Below are 17653 nucleotides of genomic sequence, written 5' to 3'. Positions count from 1 at the left end.
CGTATGTAACCTGAAGCGTATGTACCCCGAGGTACCACTGTACTCGGCCTCCACTGAGGGTAAAACAAAACGCTGTGTGTATGCAGCCTAGGCCTCCATTTCCCTAAGTTTCAAATAAAAGTTTAGCCGCGTGATAAAGCTGCTTTCATGGGAAGCTTGACCATGCAGAATCCCAAAGTTCTCCCCTCTCCTGTAACAATCCCAAAAGGTAGGCTTCGTGGCTTGAAGTGTTGGCTTAACCTTTGCTTTTCTCCTTGCCCTCTAAGTAGCAGCCATCTGTTACAGAAAGCAGCTATCTCTGGCAACCCCTGCAGAGTATGTGTAACCCACTGCCGTACATTGCCTTAACAAGGCTGTACATGCTCAGTGGGAGAAGCAGGGAGCAGGCCCACTGCAGGCACCTAGCTCATTAGCTCAGAACAGTTTGGATGATGCCTGTTGTCTCCTATTTGTAAAGCCCTAAACCCTTAAGGACAAGGTCAGGACTGAGGTTTCCCTTAAAGTTTTAAAGCAACTTACGGATTTCCACAGAGCTGCAAATTCCTTGTTCTGCTGACGTTTTCTATCTTATAAAGGGCTGCAAGTTTTTAGTTCCTTATTGCCAATCTGAGAAAACCGCTGTGGAGCTGAGGTGACCCAGAAATAGAGGCCGTTTCCATTCCAGCCAGGAGGACAAAACCCTAGAGACAAAACTTTGGAAGGACGGAGCTCTGTTTTAGTAATCTGATGACACTTAATGTAAAATTACACCGTCTATGCAACCTTTATGGACTGCTGTTTGATGTGGGATACTTTTATGTTATGAATCCTTTGCTGCAAGTCCCTTCAGAGACCTCTGCAGACTAAAGGATGCTAAGAATCATACAAAATAAATACTTAAAATAGTTATATACGTGTGAATCTGTGCTGTGTGATTGAGAATTCTTGAATAAATGGAAGCAAGTCATTTCTCAAAACTTGGTCTCTGTGCTTTCTCCCCTTCTGTTTCTGGGTTGGATTTATGGCAGTAGGGCACACCATCTTACTGAGAGCTAGGAAGGTTTTATTTTCTTTTAAAAACCTTCCAGTGTATTGCAAGGAGGGGGAGAACAGATTTGGGAAATAAGGAGTAACTGCTCCACATGTACATACCACTTCAAAATCAAAAGATTTGAAAACAAACCCTCAAACCATTTCCTTTTCATAACGGACTGATGCGGTTGAATATGCTAAGCTTTGTTTTCTGTTTATACAGAGTTAAAAATTTCATTGCCAAAGCCAACAAGAAACATTCTCCAATCCAAAGCATGTTTACTCAGACAAAAGTAACATTTAATGCAGTGGGACTTACTTTCGTGTTCAGGACCAGAGTCTTAGAAGACAAATCCCTCCCCAAAGGTACCTCAGTAGAATTATAGCATGTATTAACAGTAGTTTATAAGGCTGGGTACAATTAAAATGCAATTAATAAAAAACATTTGCCATATGTTAATAAATAGTCATACCAAAACAATAAAAAAATAAAACAAGAGCGATCAAGGCTATTTTTTTTTCTATTTGGTTTGCTCTTCTCTGCAGAATATACAGTATTAAATTATTTCATGAGCGTAAGAATTAGTCCAAAGGAAATATGTGGGGACTGCATCTTTAAATGGAGGACTGGGGTTCCCCCATCACCAGAGAGGAGCCTGGGTAGGGTGCAGTGAGCAGATCGGGAGAAACAAACTCAACAGGACAGGTTATTGTAATGAGAGCTGCATAAGTAAGGAAAGGATAACCTTTCCAGTCACATTTTTTTTCAGCCATTGTGTTGTGGGTGGGAGGCAGTTGTGTTTTGTGGTCCTATCCCTACAGGATCAGACTGAAACTATGGTTATTTCTTAATTTAACACTTGTGGAAGTATTACCGTATTTTTCGCTCTATAAGACGCACCAGACCACAAGACGCACCTAGATTTTGGAGGAGGAAAACAAGGAAAAAAATATTCTGAATCTCAGAAGCCAGAACAGCAAGAGGGATCTCTGCGCAGTGAAAGCAGCAAACCCTCTTGCTGTTCTGGCTTCTGGGATAGCTGCGCAGCCTGCATTCGCTCCATAAGATGCACACACATTTCCCCTTACTTTTTAGGAGGGAAAAAGTGAGTCTTATCGAGCAAAAAATACAGTAAGTTAAAATCATGAGCACCCAACTGGAAGCAAAGAGAACTTGCAGCATGTGACTATTCACAATGCAAACAATAGCATCCTATTCACCAGGCTGCAGTGAGTAGAAACCCCAACAGCCCATGCTTGTCGTGGACTTGTGGGTTTGATCTCCATGAGAGGTAGTGTATTCATGTTCAATAGCGCTAGTCTCACATTCATTGTCAGACAAATCTTTAAAAACACCCCCCACACCTTTCTCTGTAGAAACTAAATGTCCAAAAGAATAAAATAAAACCTATTTCTCAAAAAAACATCAATGGACTTTCTTCTGGCTGGTTCCAGTTCCTTTTGACTTCTCTTCTCTTTGTTTGCCAACGATATGCCGATGAGACTTTTTCGAATAATCAACTTTGGTCCATCCGCCTTCGCCAACTTTGCTTCCCTCTTCCTCTTCTATTTTGGGTTTGCTTTCAGTTTTCAAAGGCATCCCTGGTATCAACTTGGGCTGCTGGGGGTAATGAGGAGACTTCCTGTCATGTGACCTCGATGAGTGTTGACTGTACGTTGGCTGGGAATGCCTGCGGAATTTCTCTGGGTTCCTAGCAGCCACCTGAGCACCCCCCGAACCTCTTGCAAAGCGCCTTCCACTTCCTGACACACTACGAGAGTCGCCGCCGTGGTAGCTGTGCCTGCTTTTAGTTTTGGACCTGTCTCTTTCCGAAGGGCTGTCTGAAGCTGCGCTGGAGGTGCTGCTTCCCTTTGAGTTCAAATGCAGTGATGATAAATACGGTGTGGGAGACGATCCTCTCGACTGACTCAGAGAAGTGATCTGATAGGTTACAGGAACCTGGGTCCGTCTCACGGCGGCAGCGTAGGTGCCTTGGTCCTGAAGGTACGGCAAAAAACCGTTAGGGCTGTGAGGGCGGGAACGTTGGAGAGAAGGGCTGCTGGTCACTCGGCGCAGTTTCAGTGCATTCATCCATTGGGCATCAATACCTGGAAGAAAAACAGAGGGCATCGATTTTGAATTCTAGGTAATGGATTTCCTTCTGAGGAAGCGCCAAAAGTAAGGGCTGTCCATGACTTTGCATAGTTGCCGGTGTCTTGTTATCTGTGGGCTGTCTGGCTGTGTCACAGTCTGACAGGCAGGGCAGTTGGTTCGCAGGTTGGAGAGAGAAAGAGAGAGCTGCTTAGCTCACTTGCAGTCACCGTATTTTTCGCTCTATAATGCGCACTTTTCCCCTCCTAAAAAGGGGACATGTGTGTGCGTCTTATGGAGCGAATGCAGGCGGGAGGCTCTGCTCAGCGCTCCCTTTAAAGAGCCACATGGAGCGTGTGTGCGGCTCTTCAGGGCTGCCCTTCTCCCTCCTAGGGGAAAAGCTCCCAAGAGCCGCACACACACTCCACACGCTCTTTAAAGGGAGCGCAGCTCTTGGGGGAGTCTTAGCCGCGCGCAGCCTCTCCCAGGCAGGGGATGAGGCTGCATGTGGCCAAGCAAGAAGCCAGGACAGCCAGCGGGATCACTGCGCAACTATCCCACTGGCTGTCCTGGCTTCTGGGATTCAGAATATTTTTTTTTCTTGTTTTCCTCTTCCAAAAACTAGGTGCGTCTTATAGTCTGGTGCGTCTTATAGAGTGAAAAATACGGTAGTTTCTTTATTAAGGGAGGCAAAACAAAGAATTTACGGAGATTTCTAATGGGTAAAACTGTCTAAACGAAGACGTTGTTTGGACTGGTTTGCAGCCCCTCCTTAGCAGTCAGGCTTCTCTCTCTGTGATTGCTTGTTACGGCAACCTACATGGGACTCCCTTTGTGCCTGCCTGGCTTGCTGTTCAGCGACATGCAGCTACAGCCACCTCATTCTAGAAGTGGAAGGGGAAGGCAGGATGTCAGTAGAGAAGCTGTCAGAGGGCAAGGTCTTTCTCCTCTCTATCATCGCTGCCTGTGCCTCCATTCAAACTAGGAATCTCATCCCCCGGTCCTGTGCTGGGGCACCTGTCTGCTCCCCTCTCTTCGCTGTCCCTCAAGCCCCATGCTTCCAGCACTTCCCAGCTTGTCCTCGCCTGTGTGACTGGTGTCCCACCATCAATTGCCAGATTGGAAATCCTCTTCCTCTGCATCTTCCCTGTGGGGCTCTTGGTTGGGCAGATTCCACCACTCCTCCTCATCCAGCTAGTCCCTTACAGGCCATCAATCAGCCCTTTTCTTATAGCGGGGCTGCCAATGTGCTTGGGGAGCTGTGTTGTTAGCTCTTTTCCTTCCAAGGAGATTGCAGTCACTGAATAATGTTGACGCAGGTGTTGAGAACACTCTTAGGAAAGTTGGTTCTTTCAGCAGGATTTAGCATTCGAAGACATGACCTCCATTGCTCAAACAATTCTAAGTGTTTATAACTGTGCAATGCCCGTCTATGCACCCTTCAAATTAGGCAGATCCTATATACAAATTAGTAGATACAACTGTACACTAAAATACACGACTAAACAGCACACACTTATTTTTAAAGCTCTTCTAGCATTATTCATTGACTTGACAGACTTCTAGCTGTTTGTACTATCTGCAGTTAAGGGACGCGGGTGGCGCTGTGGGTTAAACCACAGAGCCTAGAACTTGCCAGTCAGAAGGTTGGCGGTTCGAATCCCTGTGACGGGGTGAGCTTCCGTTGCTCGGTCCCTGCTCCTGCCAACCTAGCAGTTCGAAAGCACGTCAAAGTGCAAGCAGATAAATAGGTACTGCTCCGGCGGGAAGGTAAACGGCATTTCCGTGCGCTGCTCTGCTTCGCCAGAAGCGGCCACATGACCTGGAAGCTGCACGCTGGCTCCCTCGGCCAATAAAGCGAGATGAGCGCCACAACCCCAGAGTTGGTCACAACTGGACCTAATGGTCAGGAGTCCCTGTACCTTTACTATCTGCAGTTAAGTTTTTGTCCATTGAAATAAACTACGAAATTGCTATGTCAGGAAAGCTCTGATCCAATGGATGCTGGAAAACAACTCTAAAGTTCTTAGTAAGTGTGAATATGAGACACATTTCTCTGAGAAAAGGGCATTTTAGAGAGATGCCTTCATTTCTTGTTGAGTGAATGAGATGAGCTAATGGGAGTGTGTTTTTTCTTGTTTGGTTTTGTTTACTTATGTCCTTCCTTCAACACTCTGCATCATGAAACTTACTGGAATTTAAACTTACTGGAATTGGATCTGCTCCGAGGGTTGCCTTCTGAGTTTGGGAGCGATGTCTGTATTTTAAGCTGTATTGACTTCACCTCATCTTGAAGCTTCACTTTACTCCATTCCACTGGCTGGATATGTCTGGTGGATTTTGGAGTTCTGACAATGCTCTGTTCAACAAGTTATTCAGAAGCAAAAAAATAAAGACCCTCATTGCAGTCATGCAGTGTTTGTCCAGACACTGAACTTAGGATTGTGACATTGATGATACCATAAATTCTCATGCTGAGTTTGTTTAATATCCTCTTTTAGTTTGGCCGCAAAGAATTTTTTTCAGTTGTGCAACCAATCTGGCGGCAAATTACGCTTTCTCTCTCCCCCCCCCCCAGCCCAAAATAGTGTACTGAACAAGGGCAAGATTTTAATGGCTGCCTTTTAACAGAACCGTTTAGTAATTATGAGATCATGTAGTGCTTCAAGTAAATAATCTTTTCTGCCAGAAGAGGTAGGCACTAAGGAGGTATTGTTGCTGAGGTTCCCTTATGGTAGCTTGCCTATAGTGGCTAGCTCTTTAATCCTGCTGTCAGGCTCTGAGACCTGTGAGGAGCTACAGTCTGAAAGGAACCTAGGGTTATTCTTCCTGTTAATAGAAAGCTACTGTTCTTCACTTCTGAGGCAGGCGAGGTCCAGAATTTTCCTATATCGCTCTCTCACTGCTTGAATGCATGCCACAGGACAGAGCTGAAATTTCAATTATTAGCCTCAGTGTGAAATATCCCATTGGTCTTTAAACACTTTTTTTTTTGTAAGTATCCAAAAATCTACTCATACAAAGGCTAATTTCCATCCTATTATACATAGCTAAATTGCTTCTAGGTTTTATTTTATGTTTTCCCTCTTGCCCTTTCCCTTCCCCTGTTGTTCCTCTGCTCTGCTAATTAGCGTTTTGCCAAAAAGGTAAGAAAGATTGTCTGTTCAACAAACACCACCTACACCGACCATTACTCAAAAGGAAGAGAAAAGAAAGGTATGTGTGTGTGTGTATATATATATATATATATATATATATATTACACTTAAGGGAGCAAGCTTTCCCAGCTAGGAGTCTGGGTGTGATTTCTGAAGATGGCATTCAAATTCGCATGAGAAGTTGGTAGTTTAAAATTAATTACAGTATTTGGCGTTGACTACAGTGGGCAAGAAAGTTAAGGCATGTTAACTCCTTATTCTGAAACCCTACAGGCAAAAGGAGCTGGTTGGCTCCCCACCCACCCACAACACTTACCTCATAAGTAACTAAACATTCCACAGTCTGATCGTCTTCTATTCCCACAATCCATTTCTCCATTACAAATGGTGGCTGCAAAATAAAAATAAACGAAAGAAACATTTTTGTTTTCTGCCTCATTGTGCGAATCAACTTCTATGCATCCATCCTCTGTCCTTCAGAAAGAGTGAAAACAAGCAAACACAGAAACTGTGTCAAATGACTAAATAAATACAAAAGTACAAATCTTAGCACATGATGTCTCGTTTGGCCTGCATGTCTTCCATGATTTATTTTCATCTTTAGGCATTTCATTTTTTGTCATGCTTTTATTGTTTTCTATGCAACCAACTGACCGATTCATTTCATACTGTATACTCATTGCTGGTTAGAAGTTTAGTCATAGGCATATGCCCTTAAAAATAGGTTTACAGTAATATCTCTGCAAATGTCCGCCTCATCTAGTGTCCATTCCGGCGAACGTCCACAACAAACCCAGAAGTACCGGAGCCAGTTACTTCCGGGTTTGCCACTTGTGTGTGCGCAGACGCAGCGCTTTGCCCTGTGTCCTTTTCAGCTAGCAGCTGGGGCTCCGGAACAGATCCCACTTGCAAAACAAGGTACGACTGTACCAGGCTGCAGAAAACCTGCTTGGACTACTGCAATGTGCTCTATGTGGGGCTACCTTTGAAGGTAACACAGAAACTAAAATTAATCCAGATTGCAGCAGCTAGACTGGTGACTGGGAGTGGCCGCAGAGACCATATAACACCGGTCCTGAAAGACCTACATTGGCTCCCAGTACGTTTCCGAGCACAATTCAACATGTTGATGCTGACCTTTAAAGCCCTAAGCGGCCTCGGCCCAGTACACCTGAAGGAGCATCTCCACCCCCACCGTTCAGCCCTGACATTGAGGTCCAGTACCAAGGGCCTTCTGGCGGTTCCCTCGCTGCAAGAAGCCAAGGGAACCAGGCAGAGGGCCTTCTCAGTAGTGGCACCTGCCCTGTGGAACACCCCCCCCCCCACCAGATGTCAAAGAGAAAAACAACCACCTGACTTTTAGAAGACATCTGAAGGCAGCCCTGTTTAGGGAAGCTTTTAATGTTTGATGTTTTATCATGTTTTTAATATTCTGTTGGGAGCAACCCAGAGTGGCTGGGGAAACCGAGCCAGATGGGCAGGGTATATATAATAATAATAATAGTAAGTATTATTATTAGTATTACTATTATGAATGAGCTCTAATACTAAGGCTTGGGTCCAGACTTGCCCAAGCAGAAGGCCATTTGTGCAGCTGGGCTTTTCCCCACCTCTCCTCCTTACTGCAGACCCCTTCCCCTGACAGGCTACATCTTACACACTTTTCAGAAGACCCAACAGGATTTCAAACAATGAACACAACAGTCTTTCTCAACCTGGCGCCTTCCAGAGGTTTTGGGTTACAGCTCACATCAGCCCCAGCTAGCAAAGCCAACAGTCAGGGATGACGGGAGTTGCGGTCAAAAATATCAAGAAGGCACAAGGTTGAGGAAGGCTGGAAGAGGACACATTCAAATTGCAGGTTGAGTCTAGGGCTACTTCCACACCAGGCCCTTAGGGTGGAATTGCCATTCTTCAATCACTCCCCGTTTTTATGGGACACCCATAGAATTCCATAAACCACTCTATTGTCACCCTGTGTTTTCCTGCAGTTCTTCTGTCTTTGAACTAAACAAATAAAAATTAAAGATAACTGTCAGGGATGGTTCCCTGACAATAACGTCCTTTCCTAATCATTTTTCCCCCTGAAGAAGCATTTTAGCATTAGTTGAAAGACTGAGTTTAAATAACAAACAGGCTGATAATATGAAATGAACATACAAGAAAAACAGTGCGATTTTTCGAATTGTGTGGAAAACCAGTGGAAAAGCCATTATTATTAGTCCAGAAGCAGTTTTCCTAGAATAGCACATTTCTACCATGAATCTGCTGTGGGTTTTTCCCTTCATAAAATGGAAGGAACCTGGCCAAACCTCATAAATCCTGGTGATTATAGGCCTGGTTCAAGACACCTTCCCACTAAATATACCTGTTTTATTTCCCCATTTTAATAACATAAATTGCTGCCAAAGGCCAACACTTTATTTTCTCAGCACACCTTGATGAACACTCTTCTCATTTAGAACTTGTCTGTACATTGTCTGATGTACGATATACCTTGTTACAGAACCAAGAAATCACACACTTTAATTGTAATATCTTAAGCGTGCCATCGCTTTCTTATTACCATGACTGAAAAGGTAATGTTAACAGGGAAAAAAATCTATTGTGATACAAATGTGGGAAGGGGTGGGGGGTCTTTAAAAGCTGCCAGCAGAATGAGTTTCTATAGGCACAAAAGTCTGCCGCTGTGGTATTTTAATACCTTTGTTCGAGATCTAGGCAATCATGAAAGCTTCAAGCCCGTAAACAGAACCTTACCTTTGTCATCTTTAAAATCTCTGTGTCAGGTAAGTTAGTGTTAAATGTCACGTCTTTTATGTAAGTTATTGCAATCTCATCCCCATCCATTTCCATGTACATCTTCCATTTACAGTCCTGGCACGGAAAAGAAAATACAGAATATCAAAACTGGACACTGGAGCAATTGAGACTTTTTGTTGTCTCCAAGCAAAAAAATAAAAATAGAAACCCCAATAAATTAATCGATTTTATATTATCTTAGGAACTGAAGCATCCAAACTCCATTTTAATGTGAAATAATCCTTACTTGTCAGCAAGAGGGGTTCTTAAATGGGTTTGGGGATGCTCCTTATCCCCAAACAACACCGAAAGGTCAGGGGTTTAATCTGAAATTCCTTAAAAAAAGGTAAAGGTAAAGGACCCCTGACAGTTAAGTCCAGTCGCAGACGACTCTGGGGTTGCGGTGTATCCGCAGACAGTTTTTCCGGGTGATGTGGCCAGCATGACTAAGCTTCTAGCACAACGGAACAAACCGCCGCACAACGGGAGCTCACCCCATCGCGGGGATTCGAACCACCAACCTTCTGATCGGCAAGCCCAAGAGGCTCAGTGGTTTAGACCACAGCGCCACCCGCGTCCCCCTGAAATTCCTACCACAGGATAAAAAGACAACCCGCTTTTCAGTAATTTAAAACTTAAACAGGTTGCCTTTCCTGCAGCGTTGCAAAGGGCCACAGTGAAATCTTTTAAATAAACTTCATCTTTCCGAATATGCTACGTCTCTATATGTACATATAGCTTTAGCTGGCTCACAGCCACAAAGCACAAATTTGGAAGCCTTTCAAGTATTCTGCATCAGCAAGCAGGAAAATGTGGATGGCATGCAGGAAACAAGCAAGTCTCAAGAGAACAAAACTTAAGGACTTCTGTTCCACATATATGACAGCCTTTCTCAGCATGGCGCCCTCCACCTGTTACTACAGCTCCCATCAGGCTCTGCCACAACAGGTATGCCAGTTGGAGCTGATGGTAGTTTTAGTCCAAGAGTTGCTGAAGGGAAACAGGCTGAGGAAGTCTGTTATCTGCAAATGTCACCCGAGTTAGAATATTATTTACATCTGCACCTGGAGAATGTTTTCCTAAAAGGATCAGAGAAGCCATTTGAACTACGCACATTCAACAGGTGGTCTGTTATTTTGAGAGCAAGAGGACTGTTTTAATAAGTGGTCTAGGAAAATTCATAGATTAACAGCAAATGGCCTTAAAACAAGGCATTTCAAATTATTTTCAATTTCTCATTAAGTATTTACTTCATGATTCCATTTCCCAGGAAGGCACCAGAGAGTGATTAACAACAACAATTAAAAGAATTTCAATTTCAGCAGAGATAAAATATATATATATTCCTTCCTCTCGGCTGTTCAGGGCAACATCATTGGCCGATCCACATTTTATCCCTATCACACAAGGATGTGGTGAATGGCTCAGCCACCCAAGGTGTTCCACCAATAGCCCACCCTGTCTTCATTCCCATTTTATAGAGAAGTCAGACAATGCTGGTGACAAGTAATTGTAGTCCACTGTTTTCTACGTTGATACCTCGTGTTTTTAAAGAGCGATTAATAAAGAAGAAAAAGAAGGGGGGGAACCAGAGAGTTGCCACACCAGCAATCTAATGTGGCCAAGGCTTTTGTGCCTTTAATTACATTGTGCATCATTCTGGCTTTGGGGGGGCTTTTGTGCCTTTAATTACATTTTATTGCCTGTTTTCTGCTGATAGTGGAAGTAGGAATTAATGACGACCCAGTTAGGAGTGACATTGGGGCAATTAGTTTCTTCAGCATTACTCCTTCAGCTGTGATCAACAGGAAGCAATGAAATGAAAAGAAGAAGGAAAGAGGAACCTTTTAATTAACATTAGGAAGGACTTGTGAGAAAAGATTACAGAGGGGCCTTGGCCACTGGGTAGGGCATTGATATAGCACTGTATTAAAAGCTGTGGGTAACCAATGTTTTAAACCTGCTTCCAGCTAATTATAGAAAAGCAACCCCTTAGCATCACTAAAGAGTTCTGTGTGTGAAAACAACTTTAGCGATCTTCTAACAGGGATTCAAACCAAAATGTCCTTAGTCCAAGTCCTACAACCACCACACCAAACCTGCTCTTTTTGTGCACGGTACAGCAAAGAAAAACAGGACATTGAGAATAATTTTTTTCTATACAATAATAATTTTTTTATTTATTTATACCCCGCCCTTCCCGGTTCAGAAAACCGGGATCAGGGCGGCTAACAACAAATTTAAAACACTTAATTGTAGAAGCAGCATAAAATACAGTATAAAAACCATGAATAACAATAAAATTCAAAGTTCAAAAATCAATTTGGGGGAAATCCATCTAATAAGCATTAGATAGTCACCAGGGCTAGCTGGCTGAATTAGTCCTACTTGGGCCAGTGAGGAGGCCAGGGGAGAATTAGCTGTGGGGTCTCAGAGTGGGTGATCTTCATAAAAGGGGAGGGGGAGGGAAGAGAAGAGAAGGGAAGGGAAATAAAAGATCAAATTAAAGGCCAGGTGGAATAGCTCTGTCTTACAGGCCGGACAGAAGGAGGTTAAAACCTGAAGGGCCCTAGTCTCATGAGACAGAGCATTACACCAGGTTGGAGCCATCACTGAAAAGGCCCTGGCCCTGGTGGAGGATAGTCTGACTTCCTTAGGGATATATATATCCTTAACAAATGCTAAAATGGCAATGAAAAGACATTCCACGTGATTTAACAGCAAAGACCATGTTTTGTATCGAATCCCTGTAAAATGTTCTTATTCCTAAGTCCATGCAGTTGACATAAATGTAAAATATTTGGGCTCTTATTCATTATTGTGTTTTCATATGTTTTTGTTTGTTTTAAATCAGTTTCAGCAAAACCTTAAGCAGATGGACCAGTCTTCTTTCTGTATGGGAACAACCCATATTAACTTGTATCACTGTAGTCATGATAATTAGGCATAGCTGCCAGAAAATGACCCCAGCTACTTCATGACTCTCCAGGGGCCTTGCTGCTGTATCTGCCGTCAAGAAAGGCTTTCGACTCTGGTTAGCATTGACCCGCTACTTCTTAAGGAGTTAGCCCTAGGATAAATATTTAGGGGAATCTAAAATTAAGCTACATTGCTGCCAGCATATGACAGAGCAGTACCATTTTGGAAGTTTAATATAAGATTACATAATTAACTATATTCAATTTAGACTTGGTTATATGTGTTCACTTTTTAGTCCCCTTGCTTTCCATTTTTATCTTGCGCACCCTGAAACCCTGCATGTGAGCTCAAATATATATATTTTCTCCCTGTACAGTATCTCTACATCAACCCGCAAGCTTCAATACATCTCGAAACGAAAAGTGGCAGGCTATGGCTTCTTGACCCTCAATGGTTTCATGTCACAGGATGGTCTACTTTACAGTGGCAAAAATACAGAAATTCAGATACATATAAAATACTGTAACTTGACCTTGCTCCGCAGGAGATGAATAACAGGCAATGGTACAGCGACCATAGTTAATTTTACTGTGCTGGGAAATGGCGCTATCGCTACAAAGAGCTTGGAGCAGAAAGAATGTAAATGTTTTGCAAAGATGTTGTTGAGCATTTGGAAAATGGAAAACAAGGCCTCAGCAGAGTCACTGAATATGTGGTAAGATTAAAGACAAAACAAAATCCAAGACCTGAAATAATTAGAGGTCCTCTGTTAAGTTGCAGTTATTAGCCCCAGGCACAACCTGAAATGTGGGAGTAGCGTAGCCTCAGTTGCCAGTGCCCGGGGCGGGCATGCATGCGCCGGGCAGGGAATTCCAGCCCAGTCCTCGCCGCTGACGGAGCAACCCCACCACCGCCAGAGCAAAGTGGGACCATGCTGAGCCACCTGCCCCCCGTGCAGGGGGGAGCCTGGCCAGCCGATACAGCCCTTGGTGGGCAAAGAGGAGCAGCGGGCGCTGGGGGCGCATGGTTTACATACCCTCAAGAATTGTGCACCCAGGGGCAACGCCCCCTAGCACCGCCCATGCTATGCCCCTGAGCACAGTGCAATCTTAACCGTGTTTACTGAGAAGACAGTCTGGTTACAATGGGAACTTACCCCCATGTGTGTATAAGGATGGGCCACCTGTGGCCCTTGAGATGCTGCATTGCAACTCTCCTCATCTTTGACCGTTGGTTTTACTGGCTACGCATGAGTGGAGTCCAGCAACAACTGGAGGACCACAGCTTCTCCATTGTATGTTAACACAGACACACCTTCCACGAAAGCATCATACAGCTTATCAGAAATTAAATCTGGCATCCTGTGGTTCCTGGGAAGGTGGCCTCAGGATACAGCAGGACTCCCTCTCCATTGGAGAAAAAGCTCCAACAAGAGAGGAGGAGATCCTGCCTTCCCACTGTTGCAGACGCTTACTACACCCTGGCTCTGTGGGAATCTTTAGGGATGCAGGGGAGGATATATTGCCTAAGATACCCTATCCCAACTTGTCTTTACAAGTTCAACAAAATCAGCAGAGTTAACATTCCCCTTTTTTTAAACACACGCACAGCAGATAGCCTGCTCAGACTCGTTAGAGTCTCTGTAAATATTTCCTGGTATTTCCCCTGTTTAATCCCTCCTAAAATAAGACGCTACACAGTCTTCTGTATAAAACGTTTACTCACAAGTAATCATCTGTTCACACAAAGGTTCCCAGAAGGCAGACATAAAAGGTTATAACATAGTTTAAATGTGTTGACTATCTCCTTATGGGAGAAAGCCCCCCTTTTCTTCTCTTGGGTTGGAGCCAAGGGTGCATCTTAGTAGTGCTGTTGTTAAGATGGCATTGATAAAGACAAGAGAGACAAGATGGTCGCCAGACTATGGTTCTGGTTTTTTCTACAGTGGTACCTCGCAAGACGAATGCCTCGCAAGATGAAAAACTCGCAAGACGAAAGAGTTTTTTGTTTTTTTAGTTGCTTCGCAAGACGAATTTCCCTATGGGCTTGCTTTGCAAGACGAAAACGTCTTGCGCCTTTATCTTAAAACCGTCAATGCATTCCTATGGGAAACCGTCAATGCATTTCCTATGGGAAACCGTGCTTTGCAAGACGAAAAATTCACAAGACGAAAAAACTCGCAGAACGAATTAATTTCATCTTGCGAGGCACCACTGTACTCCATCTCAAGTTACACATAGGAAGTTTCGTCTCAGTCCTGGAAAGCAGGAAGTTCCGGCTGGAGGACTGAGACAACCTTCATGTCTACTCTAGCAATGTTGTGTTTGACTGCATCTGATTCTTACCTAGAGAGAGCTTTAGAGAGAGGCTCAGAAGCTAGAGCATAAATCTCTCCTGATTTCTCTCCCCATTGTTTCTATTGGGAGGGAAACAGTTGTTTCAAAAAATAAAATCATGAAAAAGGATGGAGGAAAGAAAGAGCACTTCTCTGCACTGCCAGCAAAAACCCAGAAGGACTTTGTGTAAGGCTATTCAGTCGTCTTCACAGGGCCTACCTCCTACATTAGGACTGCAGCCTTAGTCTAAGAAACAACACCCACAAACAACAAAATCACATTGCAAAGGGTTTGCTAATTGAAGATCCCCATGGAGAACTTCACGTGGAAGAATGGAAGTTATAATGTTTTGTTTGTTTTATAGGTTCGCAGTTTCCCCATCATTTCTCACAGACTAAAAAACTACACTTGCTACTTAGCAAAAACTATATGTAAAGCCATGATGTAAAAACCATGGCATCTCTTACTCTGACAGTTTAAACAGATCTGATAGCCTCATACTATTAAAAGTGGACCAGAAGCAGCGCTGTCCATTAGTTCTTTAGATCCAGAAGAAGGAGCTGTGGGTCGCCGACCCCCTTTGACCCCTGCTCTCCTGTGCCAAAGAACTATTGTGCATAATGATTTCACCCTTCATGAGCTATGAGGTGCAGCAACAGAGATTGGTTGCATTTATTCACGACGCTAAGCCATGGTTTAGGGCTATGTAGCTGAGCCAGAATTAGCTCAACTGGAAAAGAAGAAGCAGCTTTTTTTTTTAAAAAAAAAAAAAGAATCCCAGCTTAGCATTCTGTTCAAAGCAGAGATCATGGTTTAAAACAAACTCTGGCCATTTTCAACACAAGCCAACTTCAAATCACGAGTAATGAAGCGTGCATGTTTAATAAGGCAGAGTTGTTTTATTTCTGGTTCTAATGTAACGTGAAAGCCAAAATCCTCATACTTTGGAGCCAAACAAGCTTCAAGAGAAGCCCATGAGGAAATGTTGCTTTGCTCAACCTCATCCATGCAGTGGTAAACCATGGTTTACCATGTTGTGTGAATGATTATTAGCCTCCCTCACATTATTGTATGTGTTACAACGATAGGAAGCAGAACACTCCGCAAAGCAGTATTATTTTATTATTTAACATAGACATTTGTATTATATCATTATTTAATATTTAAAGAAGCTAGGGATGTATTATGTCATCTATGAAATCCCATCCTAATCGCCAAAGGTCTCAAGACAGAAGCTTGTAGAAGCAAATTATACAATATGACATTTCTTTAAAATCTGAGGAAGCAATTGTGAAAAGCAATAATAATAAAACACTAAAACCAACTGAAAATTCTGGAGATTTTGAAAGTGGCCATGGAAGGAGAAAGCAATTATGAAACATTATCCCCTCCACAAATGATCAAATCTGTACTCTTGGTGAGGCTTTAAAAAACTCAAGTTGCTTCCTGAACATGGTGACTTTCCCTTACATACATTATCTGAACCCCAGTGTGAAGTCATAGAATTGGCACGATTTCTGTTCTCATCCTGAAGCAAAGTTCTTAACCCGAGGTGATATTTCTGGGTTAGCAGAGTCTGTAACCTGAAGCGTATGTAACCCAAGGTACCACTGTAATATTTTACGTTGCAGAAGATTCACAACTTTTTTTTTGAGGTGTGGGGAGGGAGGGATAATCAGTTTTGAAGGAGGCCTATATTCAAAATATGAATTTTATAAATTAGAACATATTATTATTATTTAATTCAAGAATTACAGCAAACTAAAGGAGAAACAGAAAAGGAAGATAAATGAGAGGAAAAAATGGAAGTGCCATCATAGCAGGCAACTGGGTATTGAAAAATATAAGATGTAATGTAAGATAAAACAAACATGGGGGAAAGGAAAAGCCTGATCATGCTGGTATTAAAAGTCGTAGCATGTTGATAATTTAAGCTCCCAGTAGCTCCTTTACATTCTCTGCTATTATCTATCTCAGCTGCTGAAACCTGCTGTTTTAAAGGCAATAAGAGTTGGAACTTCTATAGTGTGAGCACCTGGGTTATTTATCATTAAGGCTAACTCTGCTACACTACATTTTATTATGCCCGATTTAAAGGGAGATAACACAAGTATGGTTAATTTGCTTCTCTTCTTTATATATAGTGTCATGACCCACCACTGCTTTGTCCCAGGAGAGAGAGAGAGAGAGAGAGAGAGAGAGAGAGAGAGAGAGAGAAGGAAAGGGAAATAGATAGAGAGATTTAATAATAATAATAAATAATAAATAAACGATAAAAACCCTAAAAAAAAAATATCTGCAAGAAACTCTCCCTCAAAATTCCATCAATAACCTCTTGTAGTGTGTTTAGGGTTGCAAGGTCTGGAACTAAGAATGTTTTAATCTCTTTCAGCAAAACAATGTCTCATAATGATGTACAGGACTATTGCTGTACTGATGAAGAATCATACATAATTCAGCACCTTTCACTTGGCACCACTGTGATATCCTCATTAGTAGTGGCTCACGGTGGCTGTCAGATGGTGTCCATGCGAACGCAGGCATTATATTGTCTTTGAGATCTGCAGCTGCTTCCATGACACTGCCAGTATATAAAAACATGACGCCAGTTTGTTTTATTTAGTGCTAAACCTTCCAGTTTGTAAAAACAAGGCTGACACAGAGCCTGACATGAGGCAGTGAAAATAATTAGCTCTCATTTTCTCAGCCTCCTATTTCCTTCTTCCCGCTGTGTTCCCTTTCCACTAAACCACCACATGTCAGTCGAAATGGGAGGCAATTAGTGGGCTCATTTCAGTCCCCACAACTGTGCTGAAAAGAAAGTATTTATGATGGCACAATGAACAGCTGAAAGATTAAATAACATTTGCCTTTTGAAAAGAAAATGACTTCTAGCTAAATGGGCAATTTTTGATTATTCTCAAACAAGCTTAGAGTAGTTTGGTGTGTTTTTTTTCTTTGGGGAAAAAAAATACAAGAAAGGAAAATGAGTCATTTTTAGGTGAAAGAATCAAATAAAACTTGACACAGTAATGCAAATAACTGATGTTTTATTGCAAAATATGTAAATGTGTTATAGCCTTAACAATGGCCCCAGCCTTAGGTCAAGGGAGCCACTGCCAAGTGGAAACCAGGGAAGAGAAGGGTTGCTAACACAGCAGGGTGTTGTGGTTTTTCATTGGGGTTTTTTTTTGGGGGGGGGGGGAAGTGTTTGGCTTTTTTAAAACCCTGGTTTTAGGGAAGAGGTGTTTATTAAAAACGGTAAACAAATGGAGCGAAACATCAGTGTACGTAACTTACGGCTTTTCACTACTACAAAGACTCCTGCAAGATTC

General features: G+C 42.8%; 1 protein-coding gene across 2 annotated transcripts; it reads right to left on the bottom strand.

Annotated features, from left to right (window-relative positions):
• Positions 1-2437: 2437 nt before the first annotated feature.
• On the bottom strand, positions 2438-16898 carry LOC310664210 (mitogen-activated protein kinase kinase kinase 20-like; the record flags this gene model as incomplete). Of its 2 annotated transcripts, none has more annotated exons than XM_083413062.1 (5): positions 16781-16898; positions 9022-9138; positions 6578-6652; positions 5312-5462; positions 2438-3120 (listed from the first exon to the last, which is right to left on the bottom strand). In XM_083413062.1, the coding sequence occupies exons 2-5, from the start codon at positions 9121-9123 to the stop codon at positions 2438-2440; spliced, it is 1011 nt and encodes a 336-aa protein (XP_083269188.1). In that variant the 5' UTR covers positions 9124-9138; positions 16781-16898. The 2 variants fall into 2 exon arrangements, with proteins under 2 accessions (XP_083269188.1, XP_083269189.1); XM_083413063.1 differs by lacking the exon at positions 16781-16898 and adding an exon at positions 13708-13846.
• Between the last annotated feature and the right edge of the window lie 755 nt (positions 16899-17653).

This window comes from Podarcis tiliguerta (assembly GCF_965153285.1).
Source record: "Podarcis tiliguerta genome assembly, chromosome: 1".
Classification (NCBI taxonomy): Eukaryota; Metazoa; Chordata; class Lepidosauria; order Squamata; family Lacertidae; genus Podarcis; species Podarcis tiliguerta.
The sequence above is the reverse complement of the archived record's forward strand: the minus strand, read 5'-3'. Positions and strand labels throughout refer to the sequence as shown.